Source organism: Syngnathus scovelli, chromosome 5, assembly GCF_024217435.2.
Source record: "Syngnathus scovelli strain Florida chromosome 5, RoL_Ssco_1.2, whole genome shotgun sequence".
In the NCBI taxonomy this organism is placed as follows: domain Eukaryota; kingdom Metazoa; phylum Chordata; class Actinopteri; order Syngnathiformes; family Syngnathidae; genus Syngnathus; species Syngnathus scovelli.
The window spans coordinates 1,329,493-1,352,040 of record NC_090851.1 but is presented as its reverse complement, the minus strand read 5'-3'; the positions used below and the strand labels follow the sequence as shown (position 1 = coordinate 1,352,040).

Below are 22,548 nucleotides of genomic sequence, written 5' to 3'. Positions count from 1 at the left end.
ATTGATTTCAAAAGACATTGAAATTAATGCTAAAATGTCAGAAAACAGCCTTTTTAGGGATCGACAGCTAGGTTTAAATATAGCTAGCTAAATATTCATCGATCTAATAAATCAGACCAAAAGATAACACAAATAACTTATTTGGTAATATTGATAATTTTATACATTTAACATATTATGTCTAGCTAGCATAATCAAAGCTAGCATTGTTTTAACGGTTTGTTTTCCCGCTCATTCCGCTTACAACCACGTGACTCATCTCCTCGTGAACGCGCCCCCTCCACCTGACGTCGTGTTCGCGCACGAGCACGCACTCAGTACGTCCACAGGCTGCAGCTGGCTGGCCGGCTGAGCTTGGTGGTTCGGTTCCTCTCCCTGCACACTCAGACGCTCTGCGGCGGCAGACAGGTGGTCCTCATCCCCTTGGCGAGTTCTCTGCGAGTCCGACGGTGTCGGAACGGATTTTAAAAAAAATTATTTGACGTGTCCCGACCGAAGTGAACCATCCTTACCCGGTAAGTGAGGCCTCGTCTCACCAGTGTGTGTCTTTGAATGTGCGATGTTGGGAACTTGATGCGGACAGGTTCCCAGTGCCTTGCGGTGTGTAGCCGGTTTCGAGTGCGCCTTTTTGGGCCAAACGTGTGCGTCAGTACCACTGCGTGTGTGGACCTGCGGAGTCAACTCACTAAGGTCACCGTGAGGTGGTTCTGCAATGCAGTAGAGGTCCACAATGACATCATAATATAGTTTTATTTACTTTGTGGTTCCGAATCTGTTGCACTTATTGACATCTAATGGAAACTAAATCGTCATTATTACTATATTTGTAATAAAGTAATTATTGCTAAGTATTGAAAATTTGGCCCATTTTGTTTTGGTTGTGTTCAGGGAGTTTTTTTTTTAATTATTATTATTTTACCAAATTGCAAATTCACAAGTTTGCACGAACTTTTGGGGAGCAAATTATTTTCTGTTATATGAATGATGTTCCAAAACTTAAGGCAATTTTGTAGTTTTTTTTATGGTGATCAACGTATTGTTAGTTATAATTACTATATTAATTAATATGTTTATAGTTACTATTTTTGACGATTTACTTTTTTCACTACTTGTTTGTAGTGGATTCTTGTTATTTTGACAAAAATCATATATTATTCATTTGTAATTTTAAAAAACTGGTGACACTATAGTGTTAATTAAAACTCCCCATTATTAATAATTTAATCGGCCTTTGCATGTTGTTTTTTTCAGCAGTGATGGGTAGCATATTGCAATTTTGTTTGTTAGCAAGGCTAGCTTCTAGTTAAGTCTTTTTTTTTTCCATAAATTATTGAGCAATAGCCCTATTTGGCCGCAAATGTTAACTTCCTGGTTCATGTAATGAATCCTTTTTTCAAAGCTTTTCTGTTAGCTTTTTATTCACAGCTAGCAAGCTGGCCGTCTGAGAGCTCGGCACGACCTTTTAAAACTTTTTACAACTCTGCACCAGTTTGGAGGCAGCCTTTCCTTGGCTTTTGTACACGATTATGCCTGCTGAGATGAGTTAGAGGCCAATCCATTCAAGTGTGCGAAACAATACCCCAGTGGAAGAAAAAAAAAAAACTCCCCAGGTCGGGTCACTTGGGCGGGGGTGGGTAGGGTGGCGGTTGGCTGGTTGCTGTGGTGGCTGAGACTCACATTGAAAACTCAACCCTCTGACGTCATCCCACCAAGGAAGATTCTAAAATGGTGGTGGTGGGTGGGTGGGGGCTTGATTTATTTGTGTGAGATCGGGGCTGCCGGCTGAATGGTCGCTGCCAACGTAGAGTCCACTCGAATGTTCTTTATAGTCTTACCGATGTGAAACGTTTGGCATCAACGACTTCAAATGAAACACCTGTCCCACTCTTTGCTGTCCGCGATACATTTTTTTTAAAAGTCGTTCTGTGACATTTAAAAAGTCACCAGTTGAGGCCGGTGTGCACCTTTTTCCAAATCATGTCCAATCAACGGATGTATCTCACTAAATGTTTTTGTCCAGATGATTTGTATTTCCTATCCTCAAGTGAGTGTCTGGGTGCCCTTCGGGGTTTGAGGGGTGGCTGGCACGCAACATGTTTGCATTCCCCCCGCCCCTTCCCTGGTTGTCGTCTCCACAGCGACGACGCCAGCACCTGCTGCAACTTTAAATCACGACACCGACGGAAGTGTCGGCGCTAAAACAAACCGGGCCGAGATGCTAGCGATGGATTTGCCTTTTACTTTGCTTAGGCGGCGGATCGCATTGCTCAGGTGACACACGAGAGAAACGGCGGCCGTAATTCGACCGGAACAAAGCGGGACCAGTTTGATCATGTTGTAATTCTCTAGTGTGAATTATTTACGGTCTAAAATGTAATATGTTATCTATTGTTAGTTACTGTGCTCGGTTCTCATCAGCCTTTGGCCTGAAAAAAAACGACAGATTCATCAGAGCCGACCGGAAAAGTGAAGAATTAAAATAAATTGTCTCATGCTGCTTTTTAAATGTGATTTGAATGAATGAGCCATCCATGGGCAGTATGCAAATGAGTCAGCAAAGTGTAAAAAAAAAAAAAAAAAACACCATTGTTGCAGACAACCTGGCACACAAGTCCACACTTGCCTCAACAGTGACTTGTTGCGACTTTTCTAAGTCCCTCAAGTGAATTAAAAGGCTTTATTTTTTGCGTGTCACTTTGATGCAGTGATGGAAGGAGCCCGCCTTGTTCTATTTATAGTCACGTTGATGAATTGTGGGCCAGCCGAGTGTCTCATCAGGGACCAAATTGAGTTGCCCTGAAGAACGTTAGGCAGCAAAGCAAGAATAATACCTGCATTGTTTTTAAAAACCCAAACACTTGCTCAAAACCCTAAATTGAATGAATTCACGCCTGTCTGATTCTCAATTCCTTTAGCTACTGTAATCACTTAATCCGGGATTTTTTATAATAATGCCGCTCTTTGTTTTCCTTTCTTAATATAAGTGTTACATAAGAGTGTACCCAATCTAGTGTCCAATAAGTAACCTCCATCATCCCGTCCGTCCACGGTGGTCAGCGGGATGGAAAACCAAAACGGTCCGCTAACGAGCGTTCCCACGGCGACCGAGTCGGGCGGATTGTCCCGGTGCGTCCCCGTCGCAAGGCACCCCTTTGCCCCCGCGGCGTTGCTGAAAGACCTCCGGCCGGCGCCTCAGGAAATTGGAAGTTAGTGACGGGGGGATTAGGAAAGGCAGCTTGACCTTCATACGTAACGCAAATTGAAACTGAGTTTCTGCTGCTTTTGGAAAACTGGAACTCGGTTTTGGTGAGCTAAGAGCTGCTTGTTCCTAATTTTGTCTCAAAATTAGACGTCAAACTATGAATTGAATCTGAATTGATGATGACAATATTGTGTCATTTCATAAAATAGTGTCAGGGTTTTATTTTTACTAACTTTCTAAGGGGAGCTACAAAATTAAAAATGGCTGCTTCAAACCAAAATGGCCGACTTCCTCTTTCTGGAATGATCCTCGAGACTTTTATAAGCCGCCCAATTTTGTGTCAATCGGTGAAACGAGTATCAATTGCAGTTGGCTGGGCCTAAAGGAGTGTCACATGACATAATGTCGGGCGTGGCATTTGGAGGGATCACCCCGGGGGGGGTCGGCAGCAAGTGGACCCACTGGCGGAGCTAGGATTTTTTTTCTATGGGGGTGGGGGGGATGTGTATATCTCAAAACAAAAAATATTTTTTTTTACAAGCTAACCTTAGCCACTGACACACAGGGAGGTCAAATGTCATCGACATGAGCGTGATGAATCACCAAATGTCGGGCGGCTAACGAGACGTAATGTTGATGCGTCTCATTTGACACCAATGAGGAAAAAAAAAAAACTCAAATATTTGATTTGAATCTGTCTGTCCACCATTGTTAGTTTACAACAAAGGTATCATGTCACAAGATTGATGTCAAAGCAGTTTTGTCATCCGAGAACTGCCAGACAGTTTTTTTTTTCCACGCTGCCAGTGAACGCCTCATTTTTTTAATGCGAGGATTGTCTTTGTTGTCGTTTACACCATGCATGAAACAGGAGACCTTCGTGCGTGGAATTCACTCGCGAGATCTGATGAATTTTAAAATCCTAATTTGAAACTATGACATCATAATTATGTTATCATATTGTCACTTTTCCTTCTTGTTTTTTTAGCCCACTTTTTGCTGTGGCGCCACCCAGGTCCCCCTTTGAGTGATGAAGCCGTTCAGAACAGAAAGGCGCCGTCCCGACTCTTCCAGTACCTGAAAAGTCTTCAGCGAGAAAGTAGTTAGCATTAACGCTCCTATGCTAACAAGCGCTCCCCGCCATGCTGGCCAATGAGCCCCAGAGCCACGGCCTCGCCGCCCCGGACGCGGCCCCCCTTGCCGTTGTGCCGCCGCCGCCCCCTTTGCCGCCCCCACCCCCTCCTCCGCCTCCCCCCATGATGGCCCACCCCGGCAGGAAGAAGCGCCGGGTGCGCAGCTTCTTCTGGAAGCCCATCCCCGAGGAGAAGGTCCGCGAGAGACCCAACATCTGGACACTAGTAGGACGGCAGCAGCAGTACCAAATAGACGTCCGCTCCGTGGAGGAGCTGTTTGGTCAGCAGGATGAGGCAGGCCGAGGGGCGGCGTCCGCTCCCGGGACGGCGGCTGGGCTCAACCGGTCCCGATCGTTCAAGGAGAGCAGCAAGGAAGAGGTGAGTATAAAGCTCGGGGTCAGCCTCATTGTTTCTGAAGAGGTTCCAAAGAGTTCATCGAAAGTCTCATTCCTCTCCCATCCTGCATTTTACACCTACACAAAAAGAAAGTTGGAATTGCTTACGATAAAAAACGATTAGCATGGTGCTTCTGAGTGTGCAAGAGAAGCAGATGCCATTTCAAAAGTGTCATGGCAGCAACAAACACCGTGTTGACTGCTGCGTGTGCAACTAAATAATTTCCCTCGAGGGATTTGTTAAGTAACGGTGCCAAGTTACCTAGAGAGTTTTTTTTTTTTATCTCCAAAAACAAACGTGTTGCATCATGACTCACTCTGGGAAAACATGCACAGTAACCTGTTCTGTAATTTAATACTGCAGGCAAAAAGCAGGTGATCAAAGATTGTAGATGAGTTATTTGTTATTATTTAAAAGTGTACAAAAAAGTAAAAAGGACCTGAACACTTGCTTAGCTCATTGCTATTCTTAAGTGCTGCTGTTTTGGTTAGCATACGCGACATAAATCAATGGGTGGCGTTCAAAAGATCTCACCTGGAGAAGGAAGTGACATCGTCCCCTACTGGCCCGGCATGCACACTGCAGCGTATTCAGACTTCCTGTTCGGTTTTTGACATGTCGCCCCCTTGTGTCTGGTCGCAGATCAGCATCCTGGACTCCAAGAGGGGGATGAACGTGGGCATTTTTCTCAAGCAGTTCAAGAAGTAAGTCCTGCCCTCCGTCATTTGTTGGCTTTAAACAAACAACCCCTTTTTTTTTCGGTGGATTAATGTCGTAGCATGTGTTTGCTAATTAGCTTTGTCACATTTCTGTTTGTCCTTGATTAGATTAGGAAATGAAATTACGTAAGAACCCAGTGCGTCACACACAATATCGGGAGGCGACAGGAATGTTAATCCGTCGTGGATGTACGCATCATTAGCGGAGCAATTTGGAACTTGAAACAAAAAAAAAAATAGCACTTCTTAAGTCGCTCAAGATCAATTAAAATAAAAAGGAATTTTTTTCTGCTACATTTCCTGTGCATCAAGTTTTTATCTGGAAGTACAATTGAATTATTTTCTGAAAATGTATTCCCAAACTATGACAACTTTTTTCTTCTTGAAAGAAATGCCTTTTTTTTGTCTTCCGAGGCCTCCTGCGTGTTCTCAAAGGTTCTTTACAACCTGGCCAATGTAATCAAAGCGTCTTTTGTGAACTTATTGAAAAGGGCGCACCTGTGACACATCCTCCCTCCCTTTAGGTCCAACCGTTGCATTGTGGAGGACATACGGCGAGGACGCGGCGAGGCGTACGGAGCCCAGCCTCTCAAAGACCTCCTCAAGCTGCTGCCCGACACGGACGAGGTCCGTGTTGGAGCACGTCGACCGCCGCACCGCGTCACGTCACGCCGATGACAACCAAACAACTTCCTTCCTTCCTTCCTTCCCCTTTGCCTTCCGCAGATGAAGAAGCTGCAGGCGTTCCGAGGCGACCCGGACAAGCTGACGCTGGCCGACTCTTTTATGTTCCTCCTCATCCAGGTGCCTCGGTGAGTCCTTTCTTTGACTTTTTTTTTTTTTTTTTGTCAGGGGGGATTACTGCAAGCTTTGTGATCAGATAAAAGTTCATATTGAGTGGGATTCATGCAGAATTTTTTTTTTATTTCACCATGTACGTATCATTCACATATCGTTGATTTATTTAATGTATCATGCATTAAATATATTGTTATGGCAAAATCGATCACGTATCGTTTCATATATCGTCATTACGGCAAAATATTTTTCTTATGATGACTCAATATCACAATGTTAAATCGTAATAAATCATGACTGCAATATATCGTTATGGAAAATAACTATATAAATAAATAGAAATAAAATGATTAAAATAAATAAAAAAAATATTAATCAAATAATAAATAAAATAAATAAATAAAACATAATAACAAATAATAATAAATAGAATAATAAATGAAAATAAAATAAATAAATAACATCTGTCATAATCTTTTTTTTTTTGGGGGGTCAGGTTGGAAGTGCGCATCGAAGCCATGGTGCTCGGCGAGGAGTTCCTTCCATCCTGCGCGCTGATGAGTCACGACGTAGATGTGGCACGAGTCGCCACTCGAGGTAAGCGTGACGCACCGTGCGGTGTCTGCTTTCAAATGCGCTCACACCTGATACTCCATCGCCCATTTTGTCCACTGGACCATTTTTGCATTTTTTATGTGCTAACGATAGAGCGATCAACATTTCTTCTTAATTTTACTCCACAGAGTTGATGTGTTGCGAGGAGCTTCACGCCATTTTGCATCTGGTGCTGCAGGCGGGAAACATCATGAACGCGGTATGCCACGTAAGGTCAGGAGCGGTAAGACGATGAAATGCTAGCCGGTTTGTTTACGTTTGTTCAGGGAGGCTACGCGGGGAACGCGGTCGGCTTCAAGCTGTCGTCGCTGCTCTCCTTGGCCGACACCAAAGCCAACAAGCCGGGGATGAACCTGCTGCACTTTGTCGCTATGGTAACAAAACATTTTTTTTTAAAATAGCTTCATTGACATATCTTCATTTACTTTATTCCTTTTGGATTAACACACAAAAAAAATATATTTTAACAAAAAACATGAACCACACAAACATGCTTCTTCATTTAGGAGGCCAAGAAAAAAGACAAGGCGCTGTTAAAGTTTCCGGAAAAACTGATCCACATCCAGAGTGCCGCCAGGTAACGTCAAAAAAATAATATAAAAATCTAGTCAAGTTGAATTGATGAAAATTCAGTTTGTCGAGCGAGTAGTAAAACTGTGTTCTTGCATAGGATCTCGGTGGAGAACATGGAACTGGAGTTCTCGTCCTTGTATGTCCGAATCCGAACTCTGGAGGAGAAGGTTCATGAAGATCCCGAGTTAATGCCGCAACTGGAGCCTTTCCTCCAGGTCTGTCACTCGGTCGATCAATCGTCAAGAAATATGGTGACAAATCGATCATCGGGTCGTTACCAACTTGTTCTCAGAGTTCTATGAAGACTCTGACGGATCTGAAGCGTCGTCGTCTGGACCTTTGCAGAGAAGGCAACGCTCTGGTGGACTTCTTTTGCGAGGACAAAGACGCCTTCAAGCTGGACGAAGGCTTCCGCATCTTCCACGACTTCTGCGTCAAGTTCAAGAAAGCCGTCAAGGTTGGCTCTCACGCTTCAAATTTTCTCCTACGTTTCTAAAGGTGCTTTTCATTTCTCGCAGGACAACGCCGAGCGCGAGCTGAAGGAGGTGGCGAGGCAGCGTCGGCTGAGGGAGCTGGAGGAGAAACGACTAGCGTGGTCGCTCCAAGTCGGCGGCGGCGGCAGCGCCTTCGCTCGCAGCAGCAGCGAGAATGACGTGGAGACCCTCACCAAGGAAGGCCTCCTGGACTTCTTCCAGGGGAGGTCCAAGAGTCCTCACAGTCCGCCGGGACGTTCGTCCAGCGCCCGCCGCCACCGCCACACCCTGACGTCCATCGCAGACCGAGACCTCAACAGCTACCTGGAGCTGTTCGGAGACAAGTTCAACAGCCTGCCGCGCTCGGGCCGCGCCCCGCAACGTAAAAGCGCACCTTGGATGGACAACCGAGACCTGACGTCTCCTCGTGCTGAAACCGAACCCATCAGCCCTCTTGCCAGGTTTTCCTCGGCGGGGCTGAAGGCCGATGAGGACCGATACAACAACAACAACAGCAGCAGATACTCGTGTCCTCCTCCATCTTTCGGCGGCCACATCAACGTGAACGTCGAGAAGCACACTTTGGTTCCTTCTCTGCAAGCCTTTCACCTCCAGACTTTAAATTTTGTCAATCAGGACGACGTCCAGGTGATTGATCTGGAACGAGACAGGCATTCCGGAACTCTGGATACAGATCCGGGACTAGCGATAGATTCTTTGACGCAAGAGGACGAAACCAGCTCGGTTTCCTCGACAACCTGCGACACCCCCCTGCCCCTGGACACCCCCTTGTCCAATAAGAGGCCGGCGTTTTACGTCCCGGACTGCACCGAAGCCGACTGCTCGGTCACCCTGGATGTCTCAGAAGTCGACAGCTCGTCTCTTTCCAAAGAGGGACTTCATCCTGGAACGGGTGACAAAGGCAGGGAGAGCCCCGGAGAGCTCAATTCTCCGTCCGCCCATTTGGACTCTGGGGAGTCTTCGATACCGAGAACGATGGACGTCGCCTCTGCCACGCCGCCCGAGTGGGGAAGCGAAAGCTTTGACGACGCTGCGGTGAAAGAGACTCGGAGCGGAAAACCGAAAAACAAGGCCGGGGGTGAAGGCAGCGATGCCGCCAACGGGGGCGCTAGCTCTTCTAGCAGCGGTCTCGGCGGAAGCGGCGCCGCTGTACGGACGCTAACCAGCAGCGAAAGCCAGAGCATGCGGAAAGTAGTGCCGATTAGCCGACTCACCAGGACGGGGAGCAAAAAGAAAGCGGAGGCCACTCTAGATCCACCCCACCGCGACCAAAGCACCCCACCGAGAGGACGCCGCGAAAAGACCCTCAGACCCCAGCGACACTCCAGTCTACCTCCTGACGACTCCAAAGCCCAGCGAGGCGGCGGCGGCGGCTTCCCTATCGGCACGTCAAGATGCGCGTGCGATTCCAGTAACTTAAAGAAAACGTCCTCCCTCAATAAACCCAGCGCCAAACCCTTGAGGAATCTCCCTAAACCGGCGCCCGAAGAGAAGATGTGCCGTTCCACCATGAGGGCCCTGACGCAAGTCCAGGGTGGCTTGTTGTCGGAAAGCAGCAGCTCCAAGAATTCCCCCGACGTTCCCAGCTTCGCCCGCAACACAGTAGCGTCGTCTTCCCGGACCAAGAAGGAACGGTCGGCTCACGTCGCCGCCGCCGCCGCTTTGAGTCGGCAGGCGTCGGTCAAGCAGACGAAATTAGCCGTTGCCGGTGCTGAGGAGCGGACGGGCGTGCGGCGAGTGCACAGCGTCAAGGCGAGCAGTCGCGCCGCGTACCGTAGCCAGACACCGCCTGCACAGCCTCGGGATTCGGGGACGCCGAGTAGAAGCGTCAAACCTAGCTGGAAGTAAACCGCAACCAAGCTAGCGTCTTTGAATTCATCGGCAACTTTCTCAATAATACGATCAAATCATTTGATAATCGATGAGTCTTCGATTAATCGTTGCACGTCTAATTGTCATATACTGACAATCACCGAGATCGAAATCCTCCAGATTTGATAGTCGCCACAAAACTTAAAACCACATTCCTTTCTCGGTCTCAATGATTGTACGTGGACGTCTTTTTTTTTATGCTAACCCGCTGCATGATGTGGCCTCTACGTGAACATTAGCGCTACATTTCTAGAAATGTACACAACTACCACGTTGTAGAGAAACATGTAACCCGTTATACAACGTACGGTACTGGTTATGCCTGTCGGTAGTGTTTTGAGGACGCCCCCATACCGTCACGGGGAAGCATGCCACGCTACGACGCTAATGCTAACTGAGCATTTAAGACACTGTGATGTGAGTTTTCCTGTTATTATTATTTTGTTTTTGTTTTTTTTGCGGGAGTTGACAATTTGACTGTGAATGTAGCACCTGGTTATTTAATGTGTGTGTATAGCTTTAGCTCAGCTGGTCAAAATATTAGGTACACCTGAGATTTTTAAAGGGGTACCTAATGATGATGATGATGTTGAATGTGCGTGCGTCCATATTGAAGGTTATTTTGGACAAACGAGTGTTAGGGCTTCATTGGAAAGTAAAAAAAAAAAAAAAGAAAGAAACATTATGACAATAAAATTGTAGCTTTAAGAAATGAATGTTAATAATTGGTCTGGTAAAAGTCCCACTTCATTCTCTTTTTTACCAAAGATTCAACTTTGATGCAAAGAATTTATTGGCAATGCATTATTCCTTTTTTTGTATTTTCAGCAAATATAATTTTAATGTAATATTTCAACTTTTCTCCCAAAATGTTGCCTTTTTTTCCCTACATAATATCCCCAATTTATTCTTCTCTGTGTGGCCCTAACACTGTGTGTCCTTTTTTCGCTCTTATCATTTTGTCACGCTTGCGTGTCTTTTATTATCAACGTTGACATTGTAAAGTAAACTGTCACCATCTCCATGGCAACCACACTTAACACACACCAAACAGCCTGTTGCCTTAAAGCCTTGTGTAGCTCCATACACGCAGATTCATATCAAGACATCCATACAGCTGCTTTGTGTACATAATATAAAGACATATTTTTATGACCATTAAAGCTTTATATACAGTACTTCTCTCATCACGTGTGTGTGTGTTTGTGTGGATGAACGTTGTGATGCAAATCAAGCGGGCGGCACACAAAAGAGACAATGGCACATTGTCTGTGCCTGTGTGTGTGTGTGTGTGTGTGTGTGTGTGTGTGTGTGTGTGTGTGTGTGGTCTGATAACAGCCAGTTTATTGGTCAATGGTCATAATATTAGGGACAACGGCCACTATCATCTACTTAACAGTCAATGCATCATTTTGCTTAAAAAGAAAAGTGATAATAGTGACATTCTGTTCATATTTATATTAATATAATTAATATTTATTCTGGACTTTGAAATTATTATTTTTGAAGAATAAAAATAACACATAACTCCTTTCCTCTTTAAAGTATTTACTATGAATATTTTAACTAACCTCAGTAAAGAACATTAGTACAGTAATGTTCCTGCTATGCACACTTTGGCCTCTTGGGGGCAGTGTGGTGTCCGCATGCGGATAACACACCCAACAATATACTATTTGAGAGACCAGAAGAAGAAAGTATAAATTGAAAAGTAAAGTTATTTGTGTAGAAAAGAAAAGAAGCAGCCAAGTTGCCCGAGGTTTCGTACTGGTTTGCTTGACCAAAGTGCTCGCCTGCCCGCCACGACGACGGCAAAGTCACGACACATTAACATGGAACTCGGCTGGTTGAAACTCGTGGGTAAGACTTACGGTACAGATTTAAGTACAAGTTACACTTCTTAAAAAATTGTTAAAAAAGAAAGAGGCTTCTAACTAATGCCACTCCCATTTGAGGTTTACTGTCAAATCAACCATAAACAAAAGATAATTAAACATTATATCGTGAGAAAAAGTGGTTCAGAAACATCGATCTGTTTTACACTGCCCCCAGGTGGGCCAAGGTGGGAACAGCAGAAGGTGCATTCAATTGATGCAGCGTTAATCGCCAGTGCGGTTGCCATAGCAACTCAGTGAGCCGTCACTTAACGCTGCAAAAGTGTTTCTTTGCCACAAGAGGGCAGCAGAGGATTTCGCAGCGTCATCGTCTGGCATCCCTAACGTTATGTGCTTATTTTATTATTTGATTCAACCTTTTGGTTATTGGGTTAGGATCTTTTAGTATTGTTTTTTATTATTGAAATGTATTGTCAAAATATTAATATATTAAGAGGACAATGTGCACGTGTGCCTGTATTTTGTTGTTATTTCAAAAAGCATTTTTTTTTGTCATATGTTGAGGAGATGTATGTTTTAATGAGATGTCAAAGAAGAGGTGACTTGCTGTCCTGTCCCCGGTGACCGTGTTTGTGTTTTAGCGGTCATGTGTGAGGGATTATGCTCGTCTCAATCCTTCTTGATCCCGCAGCTCAATGTTACACCTCAACATTACTCACTCACTCACTAACATGTCATGCTAACTTTTCCTGACATACCCACCTTCAATGCGTTACTACTACTACTACCACACTTGGTGCATTTTTGCGTTAACCTGCAATGGACGGACAGGTTTTGCTGACATCACAGTGAGTCATGTCGTGGTAGCTCATGTTTTGAATCGGTGTTCTATTTGTTGATCTTGCTGCATGATTTGTGTAAAAGTCTTGCTTGCTTCTTTTTAAATGCAGATGAGATGAACGTGAGTGAGTGAGTGTGGATTCCTAAGAGGGACAAAAATGGAAAAAGACATGAGGTAAGACAAGTTTTTCTAGTAAGGCTATGCCAAGGTCTTCGAAATTGCCTTTTTGGCAGTTTCTTCACACATAGAAAAAGAAAAAAATAGACCACTGAATAGAGAGTCACTCAGCAACATGAAATTAGGGCAGCAATTTTATTATGAGAAGACCCACAAAATAGGAAGTGCCATTTTGGGTCAGACACCCTCTCCATTTTTAAAAACAATAATTTAGGCCCCAAAGGCTAAATTAAATTTGTCCATCAAAAGTAGACCCACAAAAAAACTCAAGAAGCTAAAAAGACATACAAAGTCTGCTGTTTTGATTGAACCGATCATTTTTGTTCCAAAATGAAAAGAATTCTTAGGGTGGTCCCGTGGTTGTGTACCCTGAATGCTAAACAGTCCAAGCCCCTCCTCACAGTCCCCTCCGACCACCGACAATAAAAGCTCTCATTCCATTGGACAAAATCATTAATGGCACAGAAATGCAAATAACGTTATCCTTCTCTTCTCACTTTTTTGTATTTTTTTTTTTTCCATGAAAGGAGCCTTTAATGGGATGCTGCATTGATGTAGTGTTGCCATGGTGACACCTTTCAGGAATTGTTAGCCCCAGAGCACACTTGCGAATGTGTTCCTTCGAAAAATAGTTTGTTTGTTACTCGATTTGAAATCATCATAAATGATAATTTTACTTTAATAAGCGATTTGGTTTCTAAAAGTTAATTGGACAATTTATGATTATTCCTGTTCATTATTGTGCTAAATTAACTTTATTCGTAAGCATTTACAGACAAGAAAAATAACTCTTTTTTTTCTTTGTTTTGATTTTTTTTTTTTTAAGGGGGGGGGCGTTACTTTGCATGTGATTGGTCGTGTTCGAGTGAACTGAGCTGGAAATGTATTGACGTGCTGCCAGTTGGTACGGGATGGATGCCGCGGTTTCCAAATGAACTTTCCGTTCACTTCATAGACGTCCAGTGAACGTTAAGAATGATCGTTCGTCCTCGTCTTTCACCGTTTTTTATTTTTCAAACCCAATAAAATCCAGGTGAGCGCTTAATTTGTTTTATCCAGCACAATAGATTATGTCAATGTACCTAATGAAATGAACTGTGAGTGCGCCATTAATAATTAATGAGAAGCCAAAAGTGAGTCAATTCGGAAAATTTATTCTAATTTTGTTTTTGAAGATGCAAAAAAGTTGATCTTCCTTTAGCGTTAAAAAATTCTGTCCGGCCCTGATTTTTTTTTAAAGTTTAATTCATCATTTTATTTTATTTACTAATTGAAAGTAATTAGGGTTTTTTTTCTTTAATTTTGTAGCTCTGCGGGAAGGTCAAATTATTAGAAACACAGCGAGCTATTAATAGCATTTATTGACATTTGTCTGTTGGTGATGAGTCATGTAGTTAATTATTGGCCTTTGCAGCTGACAAACTGGTACTTCGAGTGTGTGCGTGTGTTAATGTTTGGCGTGTGTGTATGTGTGCGGAAAAAGTCCTCCATGTGAACACAAACTGCTGTTATCGTAAGTGAAAAAAAAAATGAAGAAAAAATCTAAGTGATTAAAGTCCAACCCTACCTTATCGATTAAAACCCGTGCCTGCCAAAGAAGATAATTGCAAAGGTCAAATTCCTGATTCTGTGCCAATCGGACCCGACCGATGCCACATACAAAATAATATAATAATAAAACCCTAGAATACGTAACTCATTCACCCAAAAAAAAAAGTAAAACATCCAAAAATAATCCAATGGGATGTAGTGGTCATCAACAGTCGCTTCTGATTGGTCCCCCCGCTGCCACCCCCTTAAGTCCCGCCCCCTCATACACACTGTCTGGCTATCAGTCTGTTTGGATTATTGCAAGCATTCACATGCATTCCTGCCTTTTTTCCCATCCCGCATCCAAGATGAGGATTAGTTGACCAGCACCACACACACACACACACACACACACACACACACACACACACACACACACACACACACACACACACACACACACACACACACAGTCGGGCAGCCATGATGCTCTCGCTTGAAGTGAGTGGAAGGCAGGAAGTGGCGACTAACATTGAGGATGATTGACGTGACAAATGGATGCTGGCAAGTCATGTGAGTGACAAAAAATTCACTTTTACATTTTAGCATATGATGCTAGTTGTATATTTGTGTGGTCGACTGGCAATGTTGACATTTTTCATTCAAGTCTGTCTCTATGGTTTGTTTTTCAAATTAATTTTTTTTGAAACTTAATTCCATCACCTGCAAAACTGCAGAAAATCAAAAAAAATATTAACATTAGCTTGTCACTTGTTGCTTGTGTGCTTCAACAAAAAATAACAAACGGACGGTTTGTGGTCTTATCTGGCGTGGCCAGAAACGTGACGATGACAAGTGCGTTGACGTCACGTGATGCATTCGACACCCGCCAAGCCTGCCGCCGTAATATCACGTCGCCCTGCACCCGCTGGACGCTCCAGATTAGATTGGAAGTGGCTTTGCGTGACATCATCTTGAAGCGCGTTGCTAACCTAAACAGCAGCACCTACTCAGGCGAGATAACAGTTAAGATAACAACATAACAGATAACAATTTTGCTAATAAAAAAAAAAAAAATAGTGAATAACAATGAACTGTGGTGCAGCAGTAAATTTAGGTGCAAAATAATTGTCTCAATCTATGATATGAATTAAAAATAAACACTACAGAGAAGAATCAAACAATTTTTAATTGGAAATTTAAAGGAAATGATAAAAAAATCTAAATAACTAGAAGTATTTTTTTAAATTATGTGTTAATTAAAATCTATAAATAAATAAATACATTCTCATTTTCAAATGAATAATAACAGCTGGCTTTGCGGGGTGAGTCAGCATCCGAGGCTCCCCGTCGGGAGCGCCCATAATTCCATCTGCTCGGTCCCCATTCGTCATCCCCCCCTCTCCTCCTTCCCCTCCCTCCCTCGCTCCCTCCATCCATCCATCCCTCCATCCATGCTCCGCACGCTCAAAAGCAGCGAGACGACGTTTACTTGAGGACAAGAGGGATGCGACGGGAGGTAGCGGAAGAGACCATTCTCAAGTATTTACAAGTGAGTCAGCTCACGACAACGGTGACGATGTTTTTGTGTTGACGCCTGTTTCGTCCCACTTGCTCTCCGCAATGTTTCCATTTTTTTTTATTATTCTCCAGCATGTAAGCGGGAATAGCTTGCTTGATGGGATTACATAAGAGCCGTCCGTGTGTGTGTGTGTGTGTGTGTGTACACTGAGGCGGGCGCGCGCGGTTGTGTTAGCATCTAGCAAGTCAACCATGGTCGATGGATCATGGCATTTTCATTTATCACTTTTCAGCAGGTGTACCAAATGTCGATTTGTTTTTGAAAGAGTTTGTTTTCACTGCCAGAAGCGTGAAAATAAATCTTGACCACTTAGTAATTTTCTATTGAGGTGGTCGGTGAGTGACGTGGGTGTCAGCAAAACACAGGCTAGCGCTTATGGCTAACCTTTAGCCGATGTCCCGGCGGCATTATTTGACAGTGAACACATCGCATTACCTCATTGGAGTGCTAATTGAAAGCAGACCGCACTTTGTGGTGGAAGTCCATTTAGGCGGGGGAAAAAAAATAAAAACATAATCGAGAATAAACATGCAGTGCAGTTGAGCCCCAGCGGCTTTTTTTATTTATTTATTTTTTTCAGCTTGTTGTGGCACTGACACACTTTCCCCGGCCGGCTCTGCCTGATAACAAAAGTCACTTTGTGAATAAAAGGACGCTCTGACAGTCAAGCCGGCTGTCACTGGTGCATTGTGGGTAAGGCGTTTATTTTTGGAGCCAGCACAGAATGCCCCGCTTTCTGTTTTCTCCTTCATTATGGATCAGCCCCGTCGAGAGTGCTTCTTAAGAGCGACTCGCCGCGGGATGGCTGCTACTCTCAAGAATGGGGGGGGGGGGGGTGCGTCGCTCGGAACGTTTGTCAATGGATGAATTTGGATATAAAAGCAACACGGTTTAGCGCTAAATGAGGTTTGTTTCTGCTTTTATTATTAATCGGGTGCGCTACAACCTTTTGTATCTTTCCTTCAAAAGTTTTGAGAATGTGTTGCTGAAATATCAGCTGATTAAATCAGACAATTCTAAAAGTGTGCCGACACTGTTGGGGTCTTGAAGGTGGTGCGCCGGTGCGCTACTTCTTAAAAAACATTTCATCTTGTTGATCCCATCAGTGAGTAAAACGAGGGAAACTCCAAAGTGTTGATTGTCCTTTCCTCTCCGTGACGGGATAACGACAGCCGGCGCACCTTTTCGAAATAACGCCTTGGAGGAGGTCATCACTGATGGAGGTGATACTTTATGTCTGGCAGGGCTCAGGCAAATAAGAGGCAGAGCCGGGGCGGCCATTATCGAATCCCGCGTTTAGGATGGCCGCTGACGCCAGCAGCATTCCCAGCCCGGTGGTGCGCCAGATCGACAAGCAGTTCTTGATCTGCAGCATCTGTCTGGAACGATACCACAACCCCAAAGTTCTGCCCTGCCTGCACACTTTCTGTGAAAGGTGAGTTGTTGTTTTTTTTGCTTCGACTATGACACATTTTAAATAATGTCTCGCCTCAACCCAGGTGCCTGCAAAACTACATCCCGGCGCACAGCCTGACGCTGTCGTGCCCCGTGTGCCGCCAGACGTCCATCCTGCCCGAGAAGGGTGTGGCAGCGCTGCAGAACAACTTCTTCATCACCAACCTGATGGACGTCCTGCAACGCTCGCCGGGCCGGCGCCGAGCGGGCGGCGATCAGGAGGCGGCGGCTGTCCTCAACGACATGGCCACGGTGGCGGCGGGGCAGCTGCTCTCCTGCCCCAACCACGGAGGCAACGTGAGCATTGCCGACTAGCTTAAAACCAATCGCACAATGATGTTCTTCAGAATTTATTTTTGATATTTAATGATCCAAAGCTTTTTTTATTTTCATTTGTGTGTCTGTGTTAGCTTAAAAAACAGTTTTAAAAAATTGTCGTGGATATTTTTTTTTTCATTTCAAAATGGAAATGACAAACGCTCAATTGCGGCTCAGGTTATGGAGTTCTACTGTCCGCCGTGCGAGACAGCCATGTGTCAGGAGTGCGCGAGCGGCGAGCACGGAGAACATCCCACCGTGCCGCTTAAAGACGTCGTGGAGCAACACAAGGCTTCGTTGCAGGAGCAGATGGACGCCGTCAAGAGAAGGTACGCATTAAAAAAACTCTTTGAAAAGAACTTTCTGTCCTCTAAAAAAAATATATTCTCGCCAGGTTGCCAGAGATCGACGGCGCCCTGCTCACGCTTTCCGGCATCCTGCAGCGACTGACGGGTCGCAAGAGCGCCATCGAGGAGGACATCCACGCCGCCTTCGACGAACTCCAGAAGACGCTCAACGTTCGCAAGAGCGTCCTGCTCATGGAGCTGGAGGTCAACTTTGGCCTCAAGCAGAAGGTGGGCTGACCTCAAAATAACATCAGTTTACATGTTTGGCAGTTTAGAGTCTGCTAATGCTAATGAGTGAAGAAGAGTCCCGGTCTCGCGCTTGCTAGCCCGTTCCTCACCCCAAAAGCAATCATCTGCTCGGCTTGCTGGCCCCTGGAGCTTGATCACATGCCATGATGACTCACAATTGAACCAGCGGAGCCCTGAGGGAGGAAAGAGGAGGGAGGGGAGGAGGGGGGGGGGGGGGCAGCCTCGCCGTGCGGGCTGGCGGGTGGGTGGAGTGAGCGAGTTTGCGTTCCGTTCCGTCTGCTTGTAGATAGATGGAGCCAGTGTACAGGGTGCACTCACTGGCAGGGTGTGTCGCACTGCATCCGAGGACGAAGTCCTGCAAAGGGTTTCGGGGTCTCTTTTGGGGGAGGGGGAAAGACCGTGCACCACTAATGGGCTTTTGGACTTGGATGTAAAATCACAATGGCCTCAGGGGGTGAACCAGAAGACGAGTGTGACAAGCAGATTCACGTGAGTTTGCGTCGGTCCTTTTCAAAAACAAGACGGTGTCCGAGGATGATCATTTTGTGATCCTCTTCGGGGTACTTGATAGTCTTTGAGTGTCGGTGTTTTCCAAAAAGAACTAGACAGCGAGTCTTCTGGCCGCCAAAAGAGTGCTGACAGTTTTTTGTTTGTGTCCCAGCCGGTTTGCTGACGTAATTAATAGAGCACTATGGAACAATGCTGCCCCCTGCTGCCTGTCCTAAAACGTACAATCGGTTGAATGGAGACAAAATTGTCTGTTTACCGAATTGTGCACACTAATTGTAGTTTTTTTGTTTTTTAAAGTATGATTTTGACTTTGAAACGTGAGTTTTATTGAAGATTACATTTGTAAACGTGTTTACTAAAACACACAACATAAGGAGAATTGTTGATAACCACTCGTGCAGGTGCTGCAGTCTCAGCTGGACGGCTTGCTGCAAGGCCAGGACGGCATCCGCAGCAGCTGCGACTTCACCGAGCAGGCCCTGAGCCACGGCGGCGAGGCCGAGGTTCTGCTGGTCAAGAAGCAAATGAGCGAGCGTTTGGCGGAGCTGGCGGCCCAAGAGCTCCCCCTGCGGCCCGGCGAGAACGACCAACTGGACTTCCGCCTGGAGACGGAGGGCGTGAAGAAGTCCATCCACAACCTGGGCAGCGTGATCACCACCAACGCCGTGGCGTCCGAGACGGTGGCCACCGGCGAGGGTTTGCGGCACTGCGTGGCGGGCGTGCCCACCTCCGTCACCGTCACTACCAAGGTTGGAAATGAAAAGAATATTGTTCTTTGTAAAAATTATATTGAATATAATGCAAAACAAAAAAAAATAATTGTGTTTCCCTTTCTGGTGTGCCTGTTTTGGCCACAAGGGGGCAGTACAATACATTCAGACATTGTGTTTTAAATTCACAACGTAAAATCTTCTTGGTTAATTTTGCAAAATTGCAATCAGGGATGAAATGGGGGATGCCTGAAATGTTGCAAAATCAACCCATGTTTGCCTTTTGCTCAGGATAAAGACGGCGGCCTTTGCAAGATGGGCAACGCCGTCCTGACGGCGGAGATCTCGGCGGCCGACGGCAGCAAAGGCGACGGCGAGATCCTGGACAACAAGAACGGCACCTACGAGTACCTGTTCACCGCCCCCAAAGAAGGCACCTTCACGCTGTCCCTGCGCCTGTACGAGGAGCATATCAAAGGCAGCCCCTTCAGGACCAAGGCCAGCAAGTCGGCCGACGCTTCGGTCGCCTCCGACGGCGTCAAGAAGAGACTCAAATCGCCGGGCAGCAGCGGGCACGTCAAGCAGCGGGCCTTCAAGAGGCCCGCCAGCATGTACAGCACCGGCCGCCGGAAAGAGAACCCCATCGAGGACGACCTCATCTTCAGAATCGGTACGCGCTCTCGCATTTTGTTTGCGTTGGACATTTTGATGAACTTTCCAGAACGTTTCGCATCTGTGCAGGCAGCAAAGGGCGAAACAAAGGCGAGTTCACCAATTTGCAGGGGGTGTCCACATGTGTGGGCAAAGTGCTCATTGCAGATAGCAACAACCAGTGCGTGCAGGTACAATTCTACACGGTTAAGCCCTTTGCTATTTATTTATTGATTTATTTAATTAAAAAAAAAAAATCTTTATTTTACTGCTGTTATTTCAATTTTTTTTATTTTAGATTTTCTCCAACGAAGGCCTGTTCCGGAGTCGCTTCGGGGTCCGGGGCAGAACCCCCGGTCAGCTGCAGCGGCCCACGGGCGTAGCCGTCCACCCCAGCGGAGACATCATCATCGCCGACTATGACAACAAGTGGGTCAGCATCTTCTCCGCCGACGGTAAATTTAAGGTGAGCCGGGCAACGTACCAAGCAACTATCACTTGAGAAGCTTTATTTAGACAACTGTAGTGCTTCGGTGCCATCTTGGTGCCAAGAACAATAATCTGGATGGCTTTTTTGTTTTGTTCTGTAGAACAAGATCGGCTCGGGCAAGCTGATGGGTCCCAAGGGCGTGTCGGTGGACAGGAACGGTCACGTGATCGTGGTGGACAACAAGGCCTGCTGCGTCTTTATTTTCCAGATCAACGGCAAGATGGTCACCAAGTTTGGTAACCGCGGCAACGGCGACAAGCAGTTTGCAGGTGACGGCTAACGTGAACAAAAAAATTCACCCGTAAAACAATTTGGAGTTTTCAGCCTTTCAACTTCTTTTGATTTATTTTCTTTTCCCCCATTCAGGACCTCACTTTGCTGCCGTCAACAACAACAACGAAATCATCATAACAGATTTTCACAACCACTCAGTCAAGGTACGCCATCGCCGTACAGATTTCCGATCGATCGGGATTGAATTGTGGACAAATACGCCGCAGGTGTTCAACACGGAGGGCGAGTTCCTCTTGAAGTTCGGCTCCAACGGCGAAGGGAACGGTCAGTTCAACGCCCCCACCGGGGTGGCCGTGGATGTCAACGGGAACATCATCGTGGCCGACTGGGGCAACAGCAGGATACAGGCCAGTTACCATATTTCTGCATTGTATTTACTTTTTATTTTCTCATTTAAATGATTTTTTTTTTGTTTTGTGTCAGGTGTTTGACGGCAGCGGGTCCTTCCTATCCTACATCAACACGTCGGCCGACCCGCTGTACGGGCCTCAAGGTCTGGCGCTCACTTCGGATGGACACGTGGTGGTGGCTGACTCGGGGAACCACTGCTTCAAAGTCTACCGCTACCTGCAGTAGCTCCACATGCACTGAACACAAATGATCTCACACACACACACAAACACACACACACGTGTGTGTGTACACTTACGTAAGGAGCAGATTTGCACTCATTCACCTTCACCTGTTGTGCGCTATTTGTGCCACTGGGACTTCCTGTTTTTTTTTTTTTTTGTCCTTTTAGGAATCACTTCAAACCAACATTCCATCACAGCTATTCTGAATTGCAGTGACCAAAAAAAGAAAAAAGTCAGTATTTAAATTTTGCCTGATTACTTATAAAGTATTATATGAAGAAGTATAGGTGCCACAATGAAAAGGGGGAAAAAAAATGAAGAAAAATATGGGGGGGGGGGAATCATAGCCAAATGAATATTTTCAATGTAATGTGATCATTTCATTCTCAGATTTTAAGCGCTAAGCCGTAATACAAAGATTAAAAAAACTAACACTGTTGCGGAGAAAGTCTTGTTGTAGTTCTTCGGATAATACACTCAAGTTCCAAATAAAATATGTAGCGCAAAATACGTGCACGTCCGCGACGTAACAGTACGATACAACAACGCTAAATATACGCATGGCTCTTTATTAAGTGTCAATCCAAGGGGCAATCCAAAACAAACTTAAGTCACGTGCTACTGAGTCACTAAGTGCGATCTGCTATATTGTGACGTCTTGCACCTTCAAAAATAAACATTTTACACTTACGTACTAACAAAGTAAATTGTAGCAAATCAATAGTTTGACAGTACAAAGAACACATGGTTGCACAGTTTCTGAGAATTTTTTTTCTACACATTCCTATTAAATTATTACTTTTTTCATTTTTTGTTGTTTCTTTTCATTTTGAATGGAATTAAAATGTCCACCGGACAATAAAAAAACGATGTTTTGATGGCCTCTTATTTTTATGATGTGCTGTGTGCTAAATAGTTGAAAGTTGTAATTGACGTGAAAACATATTGTAGCATTTTGATATTTTATATATACATTTGTTGTAATATTACAACTATTATAAATGTATTTTATCTTTTTATTTTTTTTAAATAGTAGAATTCAGCAAAAGCAAAGGTGCCTTCACTGTCATCGGAAAAAGTTTAACTCACAACAATCAGTCCTTTTACCTGATTTTGATGATCTAAACATGAATTGGGGAAGAACGTGTATGCTTTGTGAAAACGCCAAGACAAGAAGATTTC

The 22,548-nt window shown here is 45.0% G+C and overlaps 2 protein-coding genes and 1 long non-coding RNA gene across 6 annotated transcripts; 2 read left to right on the top strand and 1 right to left on the bottom strand.

The window, feature by feature from the left end:
• The first annotated feature begins 56 nt into the window (after positions 1 to 56).
• Positions 57 to 10,980, top strand: fhdc1 (FH2 domain containing 1). Its single transcript, XM_049720434.1, has 12 exons — positions 57 to 515; positions 4,191 to 4,713; positions 5,374 to 5,435; positions 5,975 to 6,077; positions 6,177 to 6,262; positions 6,745 to 6,845; positions 6,992 to 7,062; positions 7,130 to 7,237; positions 7,370 to 7,440; positions 7,534 to 7,651; positions 7,729 to 7,893; positions 7,955 to 10,980. Exons 2-12 carry the CDS (start codon positions 4,345 to 4,347, stop codon positions 9,776 to 9,778), a joined length of 3,078 nt encoding a protein of 1,025 aa, XP_049576391.1. The 5' UTR covers positions 57 to 515; positions 4,191 to 4,344; the 3' UTR covers positions 9,779 to 10,980.
• Positions 10,697 to 14,421, bottom strand: LOC125968934 (uncharacterized). Its single transcript, XR_007481385.2, has 2 exons — positions 14,223 to 14,421; positions 10,697 to 12,620 (listed from the first exon to the last, which is right to left on the bottom strand). It is a non-coding gene; the product is annotated as an uncharacterized lncRNA (long non-coding RNA).
• trim2a (tripartite motif containing 2a) lies at positions 12,610 to 22,232 on the top strand. 4 transcript variants are annotated; one of them, XM_049720453.2, is made up of 13 exons: positions 12,610 to 12,652; positions 17,012 to 17,202; positions 17,267 to 17,519; positions 17,718 to 17,869; positions 17,935 to 18,115; positions 19,048 to 19,395; positions 19,648 to 20,026; positions 20,098 to 20,198; positions 20,306 to 20,473; positions 20,598 to 20,766; positions 20,864 to 20,934; positions 20,998 to 21,138; positions 21,215 to 22,232. In XM_049720453.2, the coding sequence occupies exons 2-13, from the start codon at positions 17,069 to 17,071 to the stop codon at positions 21,365 to 21,367; spliced, it is 2,250 nt and encodes a 749-aa protein (XP_049576410.1). In that variant the 5' UTR covers positions 12,610 to 12,652; positions 17,012 to 17,068; the 3' UTR covers positions 21,368 to 22,232. The 4 variants fall into 4 exon arrangements, with proteins under 4 accessions (XP_049576410.1, XP_049576409.1, XP_049576407.1 ...); XM_049720452.2 differs by lacking the exon at positions 12,610 to 12,652 and adding an exon at positions 14,477 to 14,758; XM_049720450.2 differs by lacking the exon at positions 12,610 to 12,652 and adding an exon at positions 15,571 to 15,737.
• The last annotated feature ends 316 nt before the right edge of the window (positions 22,233 to 22,548 follow it).

Coding starts and splice junctions, on each gene's coding strand:
- fhdc1 (XM_049720434.1), top strand. CDS start 4,345: ATGCTGGCCAATGAGCCCCAGAGCCACGGCCTCGCCGCCCCGGACGCG. Junction 6,078..6,176: donor TGCTGCCCGACACGGACGAG/GTCCGTGTTGGA, acceptor TGCCTTCCGCAG/ATGAAGAAGCTGCAGGCGTT. Junction 6,263..6,744: donor CTCCTCATCCAGGTGCCTCG/GTGAGTCCTTTC, acceptor TTGGGGGGTCAG/GTTGGAAGTGCGCATCGAAG.
- trim2a (XM_049720453.2), top strand. CDS start 17,069: ATGGCCGCTGACGCCAGCAGCATTCCCAGCCCGGTGGTGCGCCAGATC. Junction 20,027..20,097: donor CGACCTCATCTTCAGAATCG/GTACGCGCTCTC, acceptor GCATCTGTGCAG/GCAGCAAAGGGCGAAACAAA. Junction 20,474..20,597: donor CCGCCGACGGTAAATTTAAG/GTGAGCCGGGCA, acceptor TTTGTTCTGTAG/AACAAGATCGGCTCGGGCAA.